The sequence below is a fragment of the Antedon mediterranea genome, chromosome 8 (genome assembly GCF_964355755.1).
Source record: "Antedon mediterranea chromosome 8, ecAntMedi1.1, whole genome shotgun sequence".
Lineage (NCBI taxonomy): Eukaryota > Metazoa > Echinodermata > Crinoidea > Comatulida > Antedonidae > Antedon > Antedon mediterranea.
Window position 1 is genome coordinate 22,278,036 of NC_092677.1, and position 22,346 is coordinate 22,300,381.

Genomic DNA, 22,346 nt, shown 5'->3' on the forward strand with positions numbered 1-22,346 from the left:
CGGACTCTGATATGATGTGTGGTTTTCAATTACTACATTTTCTTCAATTGTTGTTTCGTTTTGGGTAGGGTTTTGTGTCCCGGTTTTATTTATGTTAGGAATTTCATCTTCGGTTTCATGATCATCTGATGTTTGAGTTTCTTGATTATTTTGGGATTTTGGTGCCATTTTAATGAGCCTGACCCTTTGGACTTTGTCTTCATTTGGGTAATACACTAGGTATACTGGGCTTATGGTGTCATATCCGACGAAAATTCCTTGTTTACATTTCGAATCTAATTTCTTTGTTCCGTGGATATATGCATAACATAGGGAGCCGAATATGTTCATTTTGGCTAAATTTGGTTTGGTCCCTGTGAAAGCCTCGAAAGGGGTTTTCTTTAGCCTATTGTTAAAGCATCTTTTTCTGATGTAAGCCGCTGTTTTATGGCGTACGTTCATAGGTGTTTAGGGAGATGAGCCTCTATTATGAGGCATGGGGCCATTTCAAATAATGTGCGCCATTATCTTTCAGCCGTCTCATTTTGGTGGGGGGATTCAGGGGATGAGAATTCTTGTTTAATACCTTGGTTTCTTAAAATTGTAGTGAAATCATGGCTGGTGGACTCGCCACCATTATCACATCTAAGTCGCTTGACTTTACCAATCGGGGAACAATCAGCCAGGAATTGGGTTAAAGCTATCTTGGCGTCACTCTTGTACCTGAGAAGATAAACAGATGTTATACCTGAATAGTCGTCAACAAATGTTATAGCATATTTAAACCCATCCTTCGCAATCGGATCTATTGGTCCGGCTAGGTCTGTGTGGATTAATTCTAATAGGTAATTTGCCTTTTTGTCGGCTTCCCTGTTTCGGGAGTTGGTAAATTTTCCTTTAATGCATACATCACATGTAGATTCATTATTTGGTAGTTTATTTATTTATTTATTTATTTATTAAGGTATAAAAAGCATCAAATTCCAACCAGCAGCAAGAGTTGAAAAGGTTGGATTACAATCACAAACTGAGAAGTAAAATACATCATATGAGATCTAAACTAAACATTAAACTTAAACTTAAAGGATTCGTGCTAAGTGCGGAATAGTAGACCGGGCCGCCTATATCTTTCTGTACGACATCTGCAAGAATCCAACTTTGAGCTAGTATTGCTCCTCAACGATCTTGAATGCCTATCAGATTTATATGCTGGTAACATATTTCTAAATTTGGTAGAGACTCTTGCCAAACTTGAGAAGAATCTGTTCTCTACGGGACTTTAAAGAAGGCAAACCCACTTGCTCTAAGGCTAATTTATAGCTAACATAATGTGGGCTCAAAATTATGCGCAATGCCCGTTTTTGAATTTTTTCTATTAAATTAGATTGCTGAACAGTTAATGATGAATGCCAAACCTGGCAGGAGGCATATTCCAGCACAGGTCTGATATATGATGTAAATACTGTAACCAGGTCACTGACTGGTGCACTAGACCTTTTCAGGATACATAGAGAGAATAACGCGAGGCTCTTGATGTTATATCATTTGAACCCCATTTGAGAACTGCGGCATTTTCCCTGTTGCTTGTAAGGTATCAATTAGCCCTCAATTAGCATTTCCTGTCACCAACTTTGGTGCTTAGTGCACATAATTATTATTGTTTTGTATTCATTTGATCTTGAAAATGGTTCTATGATGGTACTAAACGTCGATTTCTCTTTTTGTCATTAAATTTTATATTGAAATTATATAGTAAACGTCTTTTAATTCGTAAATATATTATTGTCTAAATATTAATATTCATTAAAGGTCAGAATTATTTATAGGCCTAGGCCTAGGCCTAGTTAAAAAATTGTGAAGAAATATTATTTTATCAATCCCCTTCATTTGCACTTTTTGCGTTCCATACTTTAACGGGGCCGAGTTGACGAATTATTTTTTGGCCGAGTTGACTTGGGGCCGAGTTGACTTGGGGCCGAGTTGACTTGGGGCCGAGTTGACTTGGGGCCGAGTTGACTTGGGGCCGAGTTGACTTGGGGCCGACTTGACTTGGGGCCGACTTGGATCGAAATCGCTCAGGAGCAGCTCAATACTTCAGAAAAACTAAAGATTAATCATGGCTGATGATCCAGAACTCGCGGCTATTCGAGCACGTAGAATGGCAGAAATTCAGCAGCAAATGGGGGTGTGTATATTAATTAAAGTTCTTTGTTGTTACTTTGTTTTACAAAGTTATCTGCTTATTTAATACTAGCTTGCCTAGGCCTAGCCTAGGCCTAGTCTATAGGCCTAGGCCTAGGCTATATCCATCCATTCATTTATGATTGACAGCCGATCGGGGCCATAGGTAGACGATCAAGCTTATTCCAAGACAATTGGTACCAACGCGTGTTGTGGACGTTCGGGTCCAACTATGTGGACGTTCGGGCCCAACATAATTATTTAGACAATGATTATTATAAAAAAAAAAGGAAATACGATCGGGTCCATGAAAACTATTGTAAGTATTGTATACTATATATCTCTCGTAATTGGTTTGATAAAAAGAATTGTTTACACTTTACGCCTTTTCAGCATTTCTGTACTGTACTGTACTGTATACATCATATTAAACCTTCAGAAACGGGTGTGTAGAAAGCGATGACCTCGAATTGGTCGACCCCAACGACCCGGGCGACCTCGAATTGGACGACCTAGAATTGGACAACCCATTACACAAAACCGACGACCCCTATAGCCTAGGCCTAAGTGTGGTATAACATCCCGAAGCCGAACATAGCCAAAGATCTTTAAACCATACCTTATATAATACTTGCAAGCAAGCAATTGATTGAAAAAATACAGAAATATTGCCATTTGATACTGAATGTGTCGACATGAACAAACGAACAGTTATGGGACGCCAAGAGAGTGCATCATTAAAACTGCATTCGACATATTAAAAATAAATTAAAAAGAAATAAATATTATACATTACATGGTTAAACCATGGACGTATAATTACATCTCGTCTTCTTATAACGAACACTATAGGCCTACCAAGCAGCGTGTTGCGAACATGTGCATGTGGGGGGGGGGGGGGCATAAGAAAGCTTTACATTTCACACATGCATTGTATACGGTCAAACCTTACCCGCCGCTGAAAAAGGGCCGTTTTGACCTGGTTTGCCATGTTTATGATATTTCGTGTGCTAATCGAGTCGAATGCAGTTTTAATGATGCACTCTTGGCGTTCCATATCTGTTCGTTTGTTTGTGTCGACACATTCAGTATCAAATGGCGATATTCCTGTATTTTTTCAATAAATTGCTTGCTTGCTAATTCCAAAAAAAATAAAAAATAAAATATTTAGGAAAAAAGTGGGTCATTTTGAGTATCATAATAGTTATTAACTTTCACGAAAAATTAGTCAAAAAAATAATCATTTAACTGAAATACAGACGTTTTTTTGTTCAAAAATAACTTTGACTTCCAGTCAAAGTTTTCGATCTAAACATCTCATAATGCAACGCGCTTGTTTGGCTACTAATTAGCATCATGCATAATGCATACTTGCGGTTTGAAATCTTTGTTTACTTTCGCTCGCGACGATTTTCCAGACGACATGTAATCAAATTAATTGATCTGTTACGTAAATTTGGTTTTTTTTGGCTAAAATTTTCGACTTTAGGTGATTAACTTTAATATTGCTTTGATATAGCCAATTTAAATTTAGAATATTTTGACCTTCATTTTTTTGTGTTTCAAGGGACAATACATCTTTAATTAAATACTGGCCTAGGCCAGTATGTATTAACTGAAAAACGTAATGGAATATAGCCTATGCCTATCTAACTTAGGTCTTTAATGTAGGTTGCTAAAATTTCTACCAAGAGTTTGTGATTCCTCGACTGTGAGTGTGATTGGCTATAAAGAGGAAATACGCTCTCTTTTGTGAAAAAATTGCATCTACTGTATTTTTGCACAAATATCAAGTTGACAAACTGCATTTTATGTAAAAATATATGGGGCTATTGCAATAATTTTGTTCATCTTTAAACGGTTGAAAATGTGAAAAATAGCGGCCTGCTACAGTATTACTAGTATGCATAGTGCACAATTTTTGTTTTTATTCTATAATTCAATTTCTTTTTATTTCGGAAATATCATCCATATTAATAAACTTATTTATTAACAGAAAAAGAAAAATCTAAACTTAAGTATAAAGAATGCTTCTCCATCTACAATACATTTTGGAGTTATGGAGCATATGTTTGCAAACACAAGCAACAAGGATGTTACCACTATTCAACATACGTTGCATGAAACCATAGGTAGATTTTCGCATGTACTCATTAAAGGAAGGGACACCATGTTCAATAAACATTGCACTGGCACTACTACTTCTAGAGACATTAAGTATACGGCGCAGAGCATTATTGTAGCATACATTAAGAGATCTAATATTCTTCATACGATAGTTACACCAAAGGGCTGCACAATACATATTAATACAGTAAGATCTAAAGAGACAACATTTAACATTGGGAGAGCATTTCATAAATTTACGATTGAGTGAGTTGCTTCTAATACACAAAGACCTGTACTGACTTTGAATGTCGGCCTCATCACTGCAATCACACATAAGAATATGACCAAGACCAAGTTTAGTAATAGAATTACCTTCAAGTTTGCAAGTACAAGGACAGAAACGCATACAAAAAGATTTCTTATCATTAAATAAAACATCGTTCTCTTGCGAAAACTCTTCACAAACATGTACCAATAGCTGGAGACCAGCAACTGAAGGGGCAAGTAGAACAAGATCATCCGCATAACTAAGATGATTCAAGATAATGTTTCTACATTGGCAACCCTGACACAAACCACTTAGTCTACAATTTAGAGTACTAATATATATGTTATAAAGGAGAGGGGACATGACCCCACCCTGTCTAACTCCATTGGATACTGTAAATGGATTTGAAACAGAGTTTCCCCAACGTATCACAAAACTCTGTAAATTGGTAGTCATTGGATTCCAATGAGTCATTGGATTCCAATGAGTTACCACAATGACTGATCAAAATAGATTTAAACACCTTAGATAATACAGACGCTAAAGCAATAGGTCTATAATTATTCTTATTAGTAATATCACCTGATTTGCTCTTAACAATCGGCACTAGAATAACTTTAACAAGATCTTTAGTTACATGACCATGACACAGCATAGCATTAAAGCATAAACTCAATAGGATATTAAGTCGTTTACTACCATATTTAAGATGTTCACCACCCAAACCATCAAGTCCGGGTGATTTTCCTACAGAAAGTTTATCAATGCAATTAGATACAAGATCAGGAGTGACATTAATACCAATCTCAAGCGGACAGTATTCTAGAGTCTCCTCTACAATGTAACTATAATGCAACCAATTCTGGGCCTAGAAAGCCTACATTTAATATTACTGTATCTGCAGTAAGTTAAACTGATTTATTGTTTTGCTTTCTTTACAGGGGAAGAATAAAAATGATGAAGAGAAAATGAGGTAAAAAAATTGCTTTCTTTCTTTCTTCAAATAATTTTTTAATAATGATTTTTCTCCATGTTATGCAGTTGGGCCGCCGAAAATGTCAAATTTTGTATGAATGCCCAAAATTCATGGAAAAACCAAGCCCAAAATTGATCTGCAGATATATTAAAATAACAAGAAATTATTTATTGTACATGTTTTTTGGTTTATCTTTTTGACATTACTGTATTTGTTCCTGTTATTATATTCAGGCAACAACAAGAAGAACGAACTCATAGTATTTTGTCACAAATTTTAACACAAGGAGCACGTGCAAGATGTGAGTTATTTTTGCCTAATTATTGTATTATTATAACTATGCACAAAACTTTTCGCCGTTATATAATTTACCATACAAAAAATCTAGTTTTTAGTTTAAAAATGTGGTTGCGGCCGCTTATGGGAGATACAAAATGCATTAATTAGATAGGAAGAACAAACAGGTTTTTGAAAGTGGGGGAGGTGTTTTTTTTTAGTCTGCATCATCATAACGTAATTTCATTGTCACTCGTGATCCAGAGCAAAGTTTCAACCAGTGATTGATCCTCTCTTCTTATGAGCAGGTCGCACGTAGCTTTAGCGCTAGTAATTCTCTGCAAAGCTGCTGGAGCATGTGCAAAGCATTGTTGTTATGGGGACAGTGCTCGCAGAATTGCCTTTGCAATGTCCCAGGGCAATTAAAAAATTATGTTGGACATTTAGGATTTCTCTACCTGTGTCCCAAAGGGCAACCTAAAGTAATCAATATTCCTAAAGCATAGCTCCCACTAGAACGCAACGTAACGCATCGACGCAAAGTGCTGTATTGCATCATCACAATTGGGCACCGATGCAACAGTGCTGCAAGCATCGCTACGGGAAATCAAATCACTTTGATTTCATGCAATAAAGCAAGGCAAAATAACACTGGAAAACATAGTACAGCGCGTACCCAAAAGTATGCAGGGTGAGCCAGGGAAAAGTCTACGGCAACTAATGTTGAGTTTTTAGACATCGCGCATGTTGATTTTATACATATCACACATGTCGAGTTTTTGCAAATCGCTCATGTCGCGTTTATGTATCTAAATCAAATATAATATTTGTTCTAAAAGTATGCCTGTTAACTTCCGAGTTGTGGAAGTATTTTTATAATTAAAAAAAGGCCAAAATGTGGCATGACAAACCTCAGAAAAGTGGGTTAATACTGTAGTGTACAAAATTAACAAAAAGCCCAGATATATTAGATTATAAATTAAACGGTATTTTAATATAATACAGTCAGAACTTAAATCTCCCAATATATAGATTGTTTTTCTTTTGTATTGTTGCTTTTATATATTTGTATTTAGATTTGTAAATAGTATACACCTGTGATAACAACTATAGGTCATCAGTACCTGATGTTGAAACACAATGGTTTGTAATGTAAACTCTTTACTATATTTTATGTTTATTTTTATATACCTCTTTATCAACTCAAACCTATGATACTGTAGGACAATTTAATACAGTACCTATATTACCATGTTGGTAATGATTTTTCTTTTATATTTTTGCAAACAGTTTAAGAACCTGTATCCGTCATATAATATATTGTTTTGATGTATTATGTTAAATTGGATGCACCACTTCTGTGTGTGCCACCGATGCAAAGGTGTCATTTCCTAATAAATTATTATTATTATTAATATTATTATTACAGTTTAAATATGCAGTAGTTTTAATGCCACGAAAAAGAGAGAGAATAATTAATAGTTATTATTATTTATAAAGGATAATCATAAATAGCATGATTTTCAACTTTATTATATATTTATTTTTAGACTACTAAACTGCCTTAGTTGGTTGTATTATGTACATGTGTTCTATGCACCTAAATACACACAATTATTACATATATGTATTGTCCCACTGAACAAATTTTTCTTACCAAAAAAAAAATTTAATTTAAAGCAGAAAATAGTCTGCCAGCAACTGTTTATTTAGTCATTTTAAACACATTATTTTATCGGGGGTTTTTTCTATGGAAGTAATTAAACAAACAACAAATGGTCTATTCGAAGTAGGATTATTAAAGGGGGATTCTGGGTTTAAAATTGCTTTTAAATATCGTTTATTTATTAAATAAAAAATATCATAACAATATAGAATATGAAGAAGTAATATTAACGAGAAATTAAAAAAATTTAATTTCATATACATTTTAGGGTAAATTCATGGAAAGTCTGTTTTTCAGCAGCTTAGGGAATCTCATTAATATTCATGAGATATTCACAAAATCACGTCATCAGTGGATTCCAAACTAATTTACATCTCTCTCCCCTGTCAAACAACAACTACCCGATCATTGTGAAATACATTTTTTGTAGATTTCCTAAGCTAGGCCTAAAGTGTAATAATAACAGTAGTAGCATATATTTATTTGACATTTAATGAAATACAAAATTTAGTACAGATTACGGAGTCATAAATTATACTATTTTTATACCTCTATAGTACAGATCGTATTATCGGCTTCACGTACTAGGCCTAGCCTAAATCATTTTTTTTTTTTTATGGGTGAGTGCCATTCAGACTAGGGATTCCATGCCACGATGGCTGCGTTAAAACATTGGGGCCCATGGGCCCAGCTAGCTTACTACTAGACGATAGGCCCATAAATAACAAAACTCAGTGGATTCCAAACCCATCCTATCAACTAAACAATCTAAACCTAAAACGTTCTACAAAATCGGCTGTAAATATTGAGGCAAAACAAGGTCCGATCGCCGTCCGCACGTATGGTGTCCCGATCGTCTAAGTAGGCCTAAAATAGGCCTAGTTTACTCACCAAAAAAAATTAGTTAGTAGGAAGGAGACCTAGCCGATCCGGCCCAGTTAAAAATTGAGCTAGCTAGTGTAGTAGACCCTATGATACTACCAGGCCTTTTACTATAGGCTACACTTGTTAAAATTAGCAATACTTATGTTTACAAATATTCCAAATATCTCATTCAAGCTATATTATCTATACCATTCCGGTAGGTCGAGTCGACCTTCAATCAAATATTGAATATCGTTCATGTTGTGATTATAGACGGGGTATACTCGACCCGACCAGTTTGGTATTGTATACTGTATTTGCTTATCATGTGACGATGCCAGGCATGGGCATAGAGAGCACGTGTATCGTTGTCTCGCTCCTCATCAGGAATGTACAGTATACGTTACGCTTCATAGATTTTGAAGGCTTTCCCTAAGTCAGAGCGAAAAACAGCAAACGTAAAGTGCAAACATATCTTATTTTTCACTGTTTTGATGAATTTTCATAGAAAATTGACTTTATAAAATGGGAAGACCGACTAAAATTCCATCAGATAAGTAAAATTTTACAAAAGTAATTGATATGGTTAATGATAACGAGTCGTCGGAAGATTGACCATTTCACGAATTACCTATTCTGTAACCACAATGTGATTTTGCCATAGCTGCACTTGTAATCTGGCCTTATTTCACAGCCTTCGTTCTGCTTCACTGGGCGCTTATATAAATTGAAACTTTTCCGTTCAAGAGACAAACAAATATATTTTACATTTTTACTATTCATTTTAAACCCGGAACCCCCTTTAATCCTCATTGTTCATGTTTTTGGGTGACAATACATCTTTAAGAAGAGAAAATGGATATTGTATTACATTAAAACAAATGTAAATCACAATAAAAAGATGAAAACACCTTACAATACATTATGAGTGTGTGACTGAAGATAGATAGTACAGAGTAAGCAAAAAGTAAATATAGACATTTATAATCTATAGATTTTAGAATTGGTATGAATGAATTGAATAGGCCTACTTATTTGTAACAAAATATGCCTAAAAATAACAAATTTAAGTAATATTTATACGTGAAAATGTATGGAATTATTGTAAGAAAGGAACAAATAAATGTGTAAAAACTCGACACGTGCGATGTGAACATCCAACAAGCGTGATGTGAACATCCAACAAGCGTGATGTGAACATCCAACAAGAGTGATGTGAACATCCAACAAGCGTGATGTGAACATCCAACAAGAGTGATGTGAACATCCAACAAGAGTGATGTGAACATCCAACAAGAGTGATGTGAACATCCAACAAGAGTGATGTGAACATCCAACAAGCGTGATGTGAACATCCAACAAGAGTGATGTGAACATCCAACAAGAGTGATGTGAACATCCAACAAGAGTGATGTGAACATCCAACAAGAGTGATGTGAACATCCAACAAGCGTGATGTGAACATCCAACAAGAGTGATGTGAACATCCAACAAGCGTGATGTGAACATCCAACAAGAGTGATGTGAAATCCAACAAGAGTGATGTGTACATCCAACAAGAGTGATGTGAACATCCAACAAGCGTGATGTGAACATCCAACAAGAGTGATGTGAACATCCAACAAGCGTGATGTGAACATCCAACAAGCGTGATGTGAACATCCAACAAGCGTGATGTGAACATCCAACAAGCGTGATGTGAACATCCAACAAGCGTGATGTGAACATCCAACAAGCGTGATGTGAACATCCAACAAGAGTGATGTGAACATCCAACAAGAGTGATGTGTACATCCAACAAGAGTGATGTGAACATCCAACAAGCGTGATGTGAACATCCAACAAGAGTGATGTGAACATCCAACAAGCGTGATGTGAACATCCAACAAGCGTGATGTGAACATCCAACAAGCGTGATGTGAACATCCAACAAGCGTGATGTGAACATCCAACAAGCGTGATGTGAACATCCAACAAGAGTGATGTGAACATCCAACAAGCGTGATGTGAACATCCAACAAGAGTGATGTGAACATCCAACAAGCGTGATGTGAACATCCAACAAGCGTGATGTGAACATCCAACAAGCGTGATGTGAACATCCAACAAGAGTGATGTGAACATCCAACAAGCGTGATGTGAACATCCAACAAGCGTGATGTGAACATCCAACAAGAGTGATGTGAACATCCAACAAGAGTGATGTGAACATCCAACAAGCGTGATGTGAACATCCAACAAGCGTGATGTGAACATCCAACAAGAGTGATGTGAACATCCAACAAGAGTGATGTGAACATCCAACAAGCGTGATGTGAACATCCAACAAGCGTGATGTGAACATCCAACAAGCGTGATGTGAACATCCAACAAGAGTGATGTGAACATCCAACAAGCGTGATGTGAACATCCAACAAGCGTGATGTGAACATCCAACAAGCGTGATGTGAACATCCAACAAGCGTGATGTGAACATCCAACAAGAGTGATGTGAACATCCAACAAGAGTGATGTGAACATCCAACAAGCGTGATGTGAACATCCAACAAGAGTGATGTGTAAACTCAACACGCGCGATGTCAACATTCTACAAGCGATGTGTAAACGCGACACGACCGATGTTAACATAACACGAGCGAGGTCAACTTGACATAGTTATGTCCGTAGGAAATGTACAGTAACCCCTGAATTTTCATGTGTTTGCTTTTGCAAGTTTATTCATGCTACAGCTGCTTGGTTGACGGCTCCTTTAAATGCCCAGCATTATATTTATCAAATTCCTGGTTTTAAGTGAACTGACAGCAGTTTAATTTACAATTTACTGATGTCAAAAATATTGAGTTTTTGTATAATGTGCATTGTTTATACAAAAGTTTAAAATATGCAATTGTAAATCATAATAAGGCCTAAAAAAAAAAAGTTTGTTTGCTGTCATCCGCCGCCCCTAATTTCGCCAAAAAATAGGGGCGGAGATAAGAAAAAAGTTGTTTTTTACGTTGAGGGCGCTTTTTAAAAAAAAGTTTTTTTATGAGTTTTTTTGGCCGAAAAGGTGTTAATCGAGTGTGCGAGGATGAAACAATTAAAATAATAACGTACCATTTATTTCGGTGTATAATCCCACTTTTGACACGCAAATTTAACCTCTTATTTTATACACCGAACATAAATGCCTCACCACACAGATATCGCTAACTAGCTACAATGTACTAACGTAACAGCAACCTGCACGTTTTCAGGGCATTTTATCGTGATTTTGTACTAAATATGATGAAAAGATGTGTTCATTATGGAGCTGTTTTAGGCGCTCCAATAAAATTTCATTTGTAAACGTTTACGATTGGAATAGTATTATAGTTATACGCACGATCGCCGACCGCCGTACCCCCAGCGTGAGCAAGCCCTTCTTGGTAACCACATGGTGTAACAGTATTCGACTAGTATATTCTCCAGTTGATTATAGCATAAACCTAGTGTACACACTTCTAGGATACATAGATACTAATCAAATACGATTGTCCCAGAGCCATATATATAAAGAGTTACGACATTGGATTATAGTCACGTGATATGCAGATCAATTTGTGTCAAACTTGTCTCCATTAATGCATGTAAAGAATAGGAGCAAGAAAATAAAAAAATGTAATTGCACATTTTACGGTGAAATATCGATGTGCACAGCGTAAAGAAGTACTTGCGGCAAAGAATATTGCGCGCGCGTGCGCTAGTACATTATAAAGTTCGATTGATTGATTCTGGAACGAAACATCCCATAACTACGTCCTATTAATAACAATTATGTAACATTTTAAATTCATAATGCATGCTTAATGACTAAATAAAATAATAAAGTGTCGTGGATATATTTGTTAATATATTGAATAGCGTATGAACAATATTAAAATAATAAAGGCAAATTATTACAAATGAAATGATGAACGAGTCTCTGAAAGTTTGTGTCAAAAACACACAGAGAGCCATATACTGTATAAAAAGAGGGGTGAATTTGTGTGTTTTTTGTATTGGTTCATGCTTTGATGTATCCTGACTTGCATGTAGTAGGCCCTAGCATTTATTCTTTTGTTATAATAGACACAATATATATACTGTATGTTACCAAATTAATACCATTAATAAAATTAATTACTAAAATAAAAACGGAATATAAGCGTTATTTCATAGACAAAAAAATCTAAAAATAATGCATGAACTACAGGAAAACGCTATACAAAATAGACGCGCGCGCCCTCAGCGTGCGAATTCTTTGACACAAAAATGGCTTCTAATTTTCAATGTTGCAACTCTTTATATATGGCTCTGGATTGTCCGTGAAACGTGCGCCCTCTCGATAAAAGGATCGAGCGAGGCTAGCCCGCCCGGCCACACACACACGACGTGCGGTCATGCACTCGATGTTGTCGGGGTGCGAAACTCATGAATAACAAGTTAGAAAGAACTGACAGAATGGGGGACTTCCCTTCTTGTTGAGGCTGAGCCTAGGTGAGAAAAAACATTGTTTTGATGAAATATAAAGTGCGTCTTATACATCGACGATATACAAAATACCGATATTTTACTCTCAGTTAGGGGGTGCGTCTTATACACAGGTGCGACTTTTATACACCGAAATATACGGTACACTAAATTCTAAAACGACCTACTGTGTGTAGTAGTAGGCCTAGCCTAGACTAGTTTAGTCACGGGGCGTAACGCGCCCAAAAAACAGAATTAAAGTGTGAAACAAATTATGAATAGATGTTTGAGCTCGTTGTTTTACTCAGTGTGTTTTGTTACTCTCAAATTCGCGTAAAATTAACAGAGAAATTAACATTAAAAAAAAAAAAAATTCTGCGAGGCCTGCTGTGGACGTACTATTGGAATTGAAGTCACCGCACGCACCAGTAGAGTGATGGTATTTACTTTTTAACCCACAATCGTCCAATTAAATGACAGGAGTATATTTAGATGTTATATAATTTGTGATATTTTTTTTTCATAGTAAATAGTATTGCATTGGTAAAACCAGAAAAAATTAAAATGGTTGAGAGCATGTTGATTAGGATGGCCACATCTGGACAAATTCCAGGGAAGGTAAATTGTTTATTTTGTTTGTAGAAACATATATTATTAGTTCAAAAACCAAATGTTTACAAATAATTATTAGTAATTAAGGCCCTGTTTCTGCTGCCAAGAAAATACTGTATTTAATACAGTATTTTTTGAATACCGTATTTTTTTGCCAGCAGAAACTGCGCTCATAACAAAAATACCGCATTTTGTATACCATATTTTCCCCATCAAATTTGTGGATAAAATACAGTATTTACCCATTTATACCGTATTTTTAGTTGCGTGGACGCGACTCTATAGTTCACTATGTCGGTCGGTCTGTCTGTCGGTCCGGTATCACTATGCGTTTTATAGCTTTCTGACCTTATCTTGATATCAGTTTAAGTCAATTTTTCACAGTATATTCCTTATGGCCAGGAATCGCTGTGGTTATGTTTTCACGGTGCGCAATAAAAAATTACGCGGTCTTACTACGCACGATTTAACGAAATCACGTTTGTAATCATATCTTCACAACTATGAATCACAATTAAATAAAATTTGGTACTCATAAATTTCAGGGCATAAATCATCATATGGCAATACAATTACGTGCGTAGCGCGCTTAAAATTGTCGAAATTTATTTTCGATGAAATAAGAGTACGTTTCAGGCAATTTTAAGCGTTTACAAAACTGCCATGAGTGCGCCAATTTTTGCGCGCGCACTGCGCGTTAAATGTTATTGCGCACTCTTTTTGCCCGATTTCTGTTTTCTTGACTTACTTTTCAACTCGAAATTACGTTATACGAGCACGTCAAAAGTGACAGGCTACGCACATGTAAATTAAAAATATATAAATGTTTTTAAACATTTCAACATTTTTAAACATGTTCAGTAATTTCGGTCAGTTGGTAGGTTGGTCGGTCGGTCGGTAAACACTAATGAGCATGCGACTGCAGTCATCTATATGGCCTTGTTTTTACCCTTTTCTGCTGCCAATAAACAATACCATATTTTTTTTAACCTGGTCAGCATCGTGTTTTTATTTTCTGTCGCTGTCAGCTGTTTTACACACGTGTAGGCCTATAGATATTATATTCTGTGAAAATGTGGAGCGAAGAGGTCACAGTATTTACTATATAAATCAGTGTGGGGAGGGAGGGGGAAGGGAAGCTAAAATTTCTGGCCAACTAAATAAATAAGGTAATAAAAGGGACAACCACATTTTATAAAGACATTTCTAAAAAATATAAAGCAGGAGTACGGAATAGACTTGTCTCCAAAGCAAGTAAATTCAAAGCTGAAGCGCCTGCGAAAGCAGTACAACATTGCAAAATACAATAACTCGGGGAGGGAACGAATTACTTGTCCCCATTACAATGTTTTCTGTGCTCTCACAACATCTCTATCACTAGGGCTAGGCTGTTGAAAGTGAGGCGTAAAACTTCCTTTATTGCGATATTTAATTATCGACCAAATAAATAAATGAATGGAAATTTGGGTAAAAGGATGAATTTTAACACGACCACCCAAAAAAGTATTGTTAGCAGAAACAGGCCCTCAGTAAAGGAATCATTTCAAAATATTAGATTAATAGAACTGATATTGACATAGTAGCATAATGTCATGATTACACAAAATGGCACAAAGGGTTCATGTGTTTTCACTATTTAAGGAAGTTGTTGATATTTTATAGTCTATTTTTTATAGTTTAATAATTTACTCTATGTATTCTCTCTGTAATTGTAGGTTGATGAAAATCAATTAAAAGATTTACTTTCTCAAGTTAGTTCACAAACAGAAAGGAAAACAACAGTTAAGGTACCAACCATCTCTTGTTGCATATTGCATTAGTGGCCATAAAACATTATTCCAATTAAGTATTGATGTGGCAAAAATGAAACAATAGAATGAACCCTGCCCCAACACACTTTCTGCCATAGAAAGTGCCTGACACATTGTTTACTATAGACACCTAGCCTAGATATTTTGTGGAATATTGTATTGTAATGTATATTTTTCATTCATAGCACACTATTATTTTGAAAATGTCATTTATTTCAATGTTTATTTCAGTTTGATCATGTAAATACACTGCATATATTCACTAAATGTCTATATTGTATCTGAAATATAAGAGTGAATTTTCATTTTGTAATAATTTGCTTCAAGGATAACCAATATATCATTATTTCTACAGTTTGATAGACGAAGGCTTAATTTGGATGACGACGATGATGATGATTACTGACGAGTACTATAATACATCATTTATGTATCCATCCAATTTGTTGCGTTTTTCAAAAAGGTTGTTTCTTGGCTTTCTACCATTGATTGGACAGCTTGAACACTCTACATTATATAGTGCGCTGGTGGTGGTGTTTGCCTTTTGATGTAATGTCATTCATCTTCAACACACCAAATGTTGCTATAGTATAAATACGTATTATTGTATTTGTTAGTATAGAAGGGTATACTTATTGTTGCCTCATGGTAACTTACAGTATGTACACAATAGTACCTGTAATCAATGCAAATACTCAAGCAATGGAATATGCACCAATGTACAAATATTTAATGGAAAGTTAAATAAGTTAAAGAATAAATAATTCACAAATTTGTTAGAGATTTTAAGAACAGACCAAGGTTAAATAGAAGATTAGGCATAGATGAAATCTGTGTAAAGCTTTAGTCAGTTGGTTTAATCAGATTTGGTTGTTTACACAGATTCTTAAGCGTAACTATATCCCTCCCTCTATTACATTGATGCGTTGTGGGAATCAATGCATGTTGTTTAATTTGGACTGTCCAGCGAGTTCTTCCAAAGTTCATTTTGGAAAGAATAAAAAACTGACGGTGGAGCTCGGACTAATAAACTGACCCAGAGGAAAATGCAACAAAAAGAATAGTTCAAATGAGGCTTATGTATTATTTCTAGTAGTCTTAGAGATTGTGAGAGATATATTTTGGTACATCTGAAAACCCAATTCTGAAGTGATTCTGGTAATTCACTTTTGGGTCATGCACTTTCGGGTCGGAGGTCAATGACCTATTTTTTCAAGTAATTTTACCAACTAGATGGTACGCTTGCTTCGCTCGCGTACCATCTAGGTCTTGTCCACAGATGGTTCTCGATTACACAGTAATTTCAGCGTCAAAAAACTGGCGATTTCAAATGTACGTACCGCGGACTATAAATACATTGTCGTTTTCAGAAACGAATAAATAGACGATGATTAATGTAGTCAACTAAAATTAGCACACTGGGAATTAGGCCTACTTCCGAAGGAGATACTTGTCTTAAAATGAGTCCAAAAAACTAAAACTGTCCCTGTTATACTAGTCGATTGAAATAGTAAAGTACGGTACATGCAACGATACACCACTACGGCATTTATATTTTTTATAATTACTAATAAACAGTAACCACATTCACAGTAAGGAAATTTTGATTCAAATGGCGACCAAAAATGGTTATTACGTACAGTATTTACAATATTGTCAAAGTATTGCAATAATGCTATATCTCAGTTTTAAGTTTATTCTCAAAGGGCCCATAAATTTACCTACTTGTGTTAAACCATGGAGGGCTCATAAATTTACCTACAAACTGGGAGTCTGAGGGTATGTTCAGACTCACAGAGTTACGGTGGAGTTATGTAAGCGGCGTACATATTTTTGTGTCTGAACCATGCCGCGGATTAGCGTTAGGAAGCTGTTACTCCGCGCCAGTGGCGTTAATAACTCTAGCGGGAGGGTAGATTTCATAACGCTAATCCAGTGATGCATCAGTGATTTTAACCTTAACCAATGAAAATACACGACCACGTTTAGCAGACAGCAACTACATACCCGTACCCTATGATACGACAGCGAATTAGCTATGTCAAATGTATTTTCAGGTTAAGATTTTAAAGAACAGTAAAGTTGGCGTCAGTAATATGATATTTTCATAAATTAAATCAATTAATCAGATAATTGTCCATGTAACAATTACGTTTTAAATTATTTTGAATTAAAATGCAATTCTACAAGTAGTAAGAACAAATCAGTATATTTGAAGGTAAACATTATATAAATAAAAATTAAAAAAACAATGTAAACGTTACTTTCATGCATTGTCATGAATGTATACATATAGTTCTATCTGCTTTGACCTGATCAGAGTGTTTTAAACGCAAGGCATTGGAATGTTGATCGTTGTGTCTGAACACCTTGGCTTTTAACGCCACGGATTACCGTACGCCTTGCGTAGATAACTCCACCGTAACTCTGTGAGTCTGAACATACCCTGAGAGATTGGAATGTTCCATTCATCGCAAATCAATACATTTGTATAAACGTATATTAAATCTATCAAAATAGTATTTTTTAAAGAAAATCGGCCTGTCTTCAACATTATGATACTGTACTCGAGCTGTTCAACCGGTTTTCAGCTATTAAAAACAATTATCGTAGGAGGAGATAGGAAAATTCGAAGCATCCTCGTATTATTGTGTGCAGGACATCCATTAGACAGTGTATACTACGGTCGGAAAACACCCCTATTTGGAGAAAATCGTTCAACCTAAATTCGTTTTAATTGTCAATAACTAATTATCTAACTCAATTTAATTAGTAAACAGGGTTACATCTGGTGGTTTAAATCAGTACCGAGATTCTACCCAACTTTATATACCATCGAGTAAACATTCTAGAAATAACGCGCGATTTACCGAATTTTGCCCTTACGTAAATTTATATATACTAGATGGTACGCTCGCTTCGCTCGCGTACCATCTAGGTCGTGCCCACAGAATTAGCACCCTGGGAATTACTTCCGAAAGAGAAACTTGTCACAAAATGAGACCAATTGTTTTAAGTCAAATTTAAACAAACTTAATTTGTGTTTTGTATGTAACATTATGGTTGAGGGATTAGTCCAGGAGTATTAGACAAAAAAAGGGCAAAAGGTAGAAATAAATATGCTAAAGCTGAATTTTTTAGGATAGGTCCCCAATGTTGTCTGGAACAACATTCTAAAAGTCCCCGGTTTTCCCCGTTGTGCTTCACCCTGATTGGGCCATTTTTCAAAATGGCGGCCATCTTAACATTATTTACCATATTTTGACAGCCAGTAGGTGTAAGTAAACAATTTTGGTATCAAAATACTCAGAAGACCAATATTTATATTCACTATAATGGAGAAGTTTTTTAAAAAATTGTCAGAAATGCCTGTTTTGACCTTTGACCCTAAATTTGGATTATCTCAATATCTCATCAACGACTGGCCGTAGAGAGTTCAAAATTTTCCCAAATTATTCAGAATGCCCAACTTTCTATTCACTCTAATGAAAGAAAAATACTAAATTCCTTTAGAAACCTTCTATTCTGACCTTTGAACTATTGACCTAAGCATATTTTAATTTTATAGACATCTTGGTGATCGATAGGAGTACATACGCGAAATTGGTGTCAAAATACTCAGAAGACCCATATTTATATTCATTATAATGGAAAAGTTTTTACAAAAATGACCGGAAATGCATGTTTTGAACTTTGACCCTAAATTTGGATTATCTCAATATCTCATCAACGAATGGCCGTTGAGACTTCAAAGTTGTCCCAAATTATTTTGAATGCCCAACTTTCTATTTACTTTAATGAAAGAAAAATACCAAAAACCTTTAGAAACCTTATATTTTGACCTTTGAACTATTTATGTAGGCATATTTATTTTTATAGACATCTTGGTGATCGATAGGATACGAAATTGGTTTCAAAATTTATAACTTTGACCCTAAATTTGGGTTATCTCAATACCGCATCAACTGCTGGCCGTAGACTTCAAAATTGTCCTAAATTAAGCAGTGTGCCCAACTCTCTATTCACTGTAGTTAAAGAAAAATACTAAAGCCTTTAGAAACCACCTATTTTGCCATTTGAACTATTGATCTGGCCAATACAGTATTTTATATCATAATTATATAGAAATCTTGGTGATCGATAGGAATACATAAGCGAATTTGTTGTCAAAATATTTCAAAACACCCATGTTTTTTTACCTTTGACTTTAATCACTACATTATAATTTAATAATTTAAGTCCAAATAGCATGATGGACATATCATACCATTCATCATGCCATGAGATGTCAAATTTATCTGAAACAACCAAGAAAAAATGTCCGATGGACGAATAATAATATTCATCAATATAGATATGAGGCCATAATTTCTGGTATCAAAGGGTCACAATGTGTCATTTGACAAATCACCTAAATAATAAAATACAATATGAAACTCTTACAAATCTATCAAAATGGATTATAAAGAAATTGTCACTGTAAAGTTGTTATGGTCTTCAACAGATTTTCATGCCCTTATTTTATTAACCATCATATAGTCCTGAAGTATTTTCGATTTTTTGAGAATTTTGATTAGAAAAAAAACAGAGAAAAATGTTCACATCTTAAAGATAAATGCAAAAATTCTTTTAAAATTAAATTGCATCATATCAGATAAGAATCGGAGGTATGACTAGAGCCTAAAATGAGACTTAGACTGAGACCTTGATAAATGGTTGGGTGGGTGACTATGTACAGTGTGCAGTTTTAGACAATTTAAAAAATGTTATAAGATGAATTATGTACTCCAGACCTATATACACAAAGAAATGTAATAGTGCAGCTCAAATCAACCAGTAGTGGTCTCCGAAGAGGAAACATTTCAGAATTGGTGTAGCTCCAAAGTTTAAACATGGACATTAGCCATATAGAGAAGGCGTGGCATTTTTTGGAGGACTAATTTCTAACCTTAATATTTAAAGACTAAATAAATAATAAAATTTGTTTGGTTACTAATGAATAAAAGAAGTGAAAACAGGCTAAAGCCCAAACAGACAGTAAAATGTATCATATATATATATATAGTTTAAAATTGGGGCTTGGTTTGTCCTGTTTAGCATCTGAGCAATTTGGAATGAATTTTACCTCTCATGGCAATGGCCATACTGATGAATTGTTAGATTCTGTCTATCTTTATGTCAACTTAAATTTAACTTTTTGCATCTAAGCCCTCCCTCTGGAGAGCACGGGCTATTGTCGGTTTATACAGGTAAGCTAGGCACGAAATAAGACTAATTCTTATTAAAATGTAATGATTAAGGTCAAAGGTCAAAAGACTTTCAATGGCATTTAGTACATTATTTCTATAAGAGTAAACAGAAACATGGGTGTTTTGGAGTATTTTGACACCAAATTCCCTTATGTATTCCTATCGATCACCAAGATTTCTATACAATTTTGGTATAAAATATGACCAGATCAAGGGTTCAAAAGTCAAAATAGAAGGTTTCTAAAGGAATTTGGTATTTTTCTGTCATTAAAGTGAATAGAAAGTTGGGCATTCCGAATAATTTGGGACAACTTTGAAGTCTCTACGGCCAGTCGTTGATGAGATATTGAGATAATTCAAATTTAGGGTCAAAGTTCAAAACATGCATTTCCGGTCATTTTTTAAAAACTTTCCATTATAATGAATATAAATATGGGTCTTCTGAGTATTTTGACACCAATTTCGCTTGTGTACTCCTATCGATCACTAAGATGTCTATAAAATTAAAATATGTCTAGGTCAATAGTTCAAAGGTCAAAATAGAAGGTTTCTAAAGGAAATTTGGTATTTTTCTTTCATTAAAGTGAATAGAAAGTTGGGCATTCTGAATAATTTGGGACAACTTTGAAGTCTATACGGCCAGTCGTTGATGAGATATTGAGATAATCCAAATTTAGGGTCAAAGGTCAAAATAGGCATTTCTGACCATTTTTTGTTAAACTTTTTCATTACAGTGAATATAAATATGGGTCTTCTGAGTATTTTGACACCAAGATTGTTTACTTACACCTACTGGTTGTCAGCATATGGTAAATAATTTTAAGATGGCCGCCATTTTTAAAAATGGCCCAATCGGGTTGAAGCACAACGGGGAAACCCGGGGACTTTTAGTATGTTGTTTCAGACAACATTAGGGACCTATCCTGAAAAATTCAGCTTTAGCATATTTATTTCTACCTCAAAGTCTAATACTCCTGGACTAGATGGGGAAGAGGATGGATACAAAGAGGAACAATTTTTAAATATATTCTTTATCCATTTAGTAACGAAATATTAATTGTTTTCATGTTTTACAAATAATATACCACTAAACACAGTAAAACATTGCGATGTAATACTTTGTTGAAACTATCACCGTCCTAGTCGATTGAAATAGTAGGCTACAGCACATGTAACGATACATCACTACGACGTGTATATGTTTATAATATAATGTAAAACAATTTGTGAAAACCACCTCTATTCGGGGAAAATCATAAATTCGATTTAATCGTCAATAAATATTAAATTATCTAACTCAACTTAATTAGTAGGCCTAATGGTTTTCAATTGTTTCTTAGAGCCAATTCATACTTAAGTTGGTTCCTACCCTACCCACCAAAGTTGTTCTGCGTTTAGGGCATGTGATGCACCGTAGGCCTATCCTCTACTGGCTTTACAACGCTACTCATGCCAGTGAGGGAAGGGTGATGATGTGGGTGGTTTAACTGCAATAATAAAGGTTTGTATATAATATACGGTGTCACGAACTCCTCTCACGTATGTTTCCGAGCGGTTGAAATACTTTAGGAACTCCCTTGTGACATAAAAGTATACACACAAAATCCACAAAGTTGTAAAATAACTCAAAAACAAAGCTTTAATTTCAATCAACTTCAACTTTCAACAATCCAGTAAGCACTTTAAACAACAGCTTCACAATGACTTTACAATATAACATCCAACCTCTAATCCAACAACCTTACAATAGTTTACATCCCTTTATATACAAGATGCTCCTATCCTTCTAGATCATTCTTTATACTTTTCATTATTACATGATTACAGTTTCTATTAATAGCACTTCTGGAATGTTCTTGATTGTTCTTATTAATTATACATGGTT

The 22,346-nt window shown here is 35.0% G+C and overlaps 1 protein-coding gene across 1 annotated transcript; it reads left to right on the top strand.

Annotated features, from left to right (window-relative positions):
- The first annotated feature begins 2,018 nt into the window (after positions 1 to 2,018).
- LOC140056317 (programmed cell death protein 5-like) lies at positions 2,019 to 21,975 on the top strand. The gene is made up of 6 exons (XM_072101652.1): positions 2,019 to 2,164; positions 5,479 to 5,510; positions 5,747 to 5,814; positions 13,316 to 13,407; positions 15,117 to 15,188; positions 15,568 to 21,975. Exons 1-6 carry the CDS (start codon positions 2,096 to 2,098, stop codon positions 15,616 to 15,618), a joined length of 384 nt encoding a protein of 127 aa, XP_071957753.1. The 5' UTR covers positions 2,019 to 2,095; the 3' UTR covers positions 15,619 to 21,975.
- Positions 21,976 to 22,346: the final 371 nt, after the last annotated feature.

Coding starts and splice junctions, on each gene's coding strand:
- LOC140056317 (XM_072101652.1), top strand. CDS start 2,096: ATGGCTGATGATCCAGAACTCGCGGCTATTCGAGCACGTAGAATGGCA. Junction 5,511..5,746: donor AATGATGAAGAGAAAATGAG/GTAAAAAAATTG, acceptor TATTATATTCAG/GCAACAACAAGAAGAACGAA. Junction 5,815..13,315: donor ACAAGGAGCACGTGCAAGAT/GTGAGTTATTTT, acceptor TTTTTTTCATAG/TAAATAGTATTGCATTGGTA.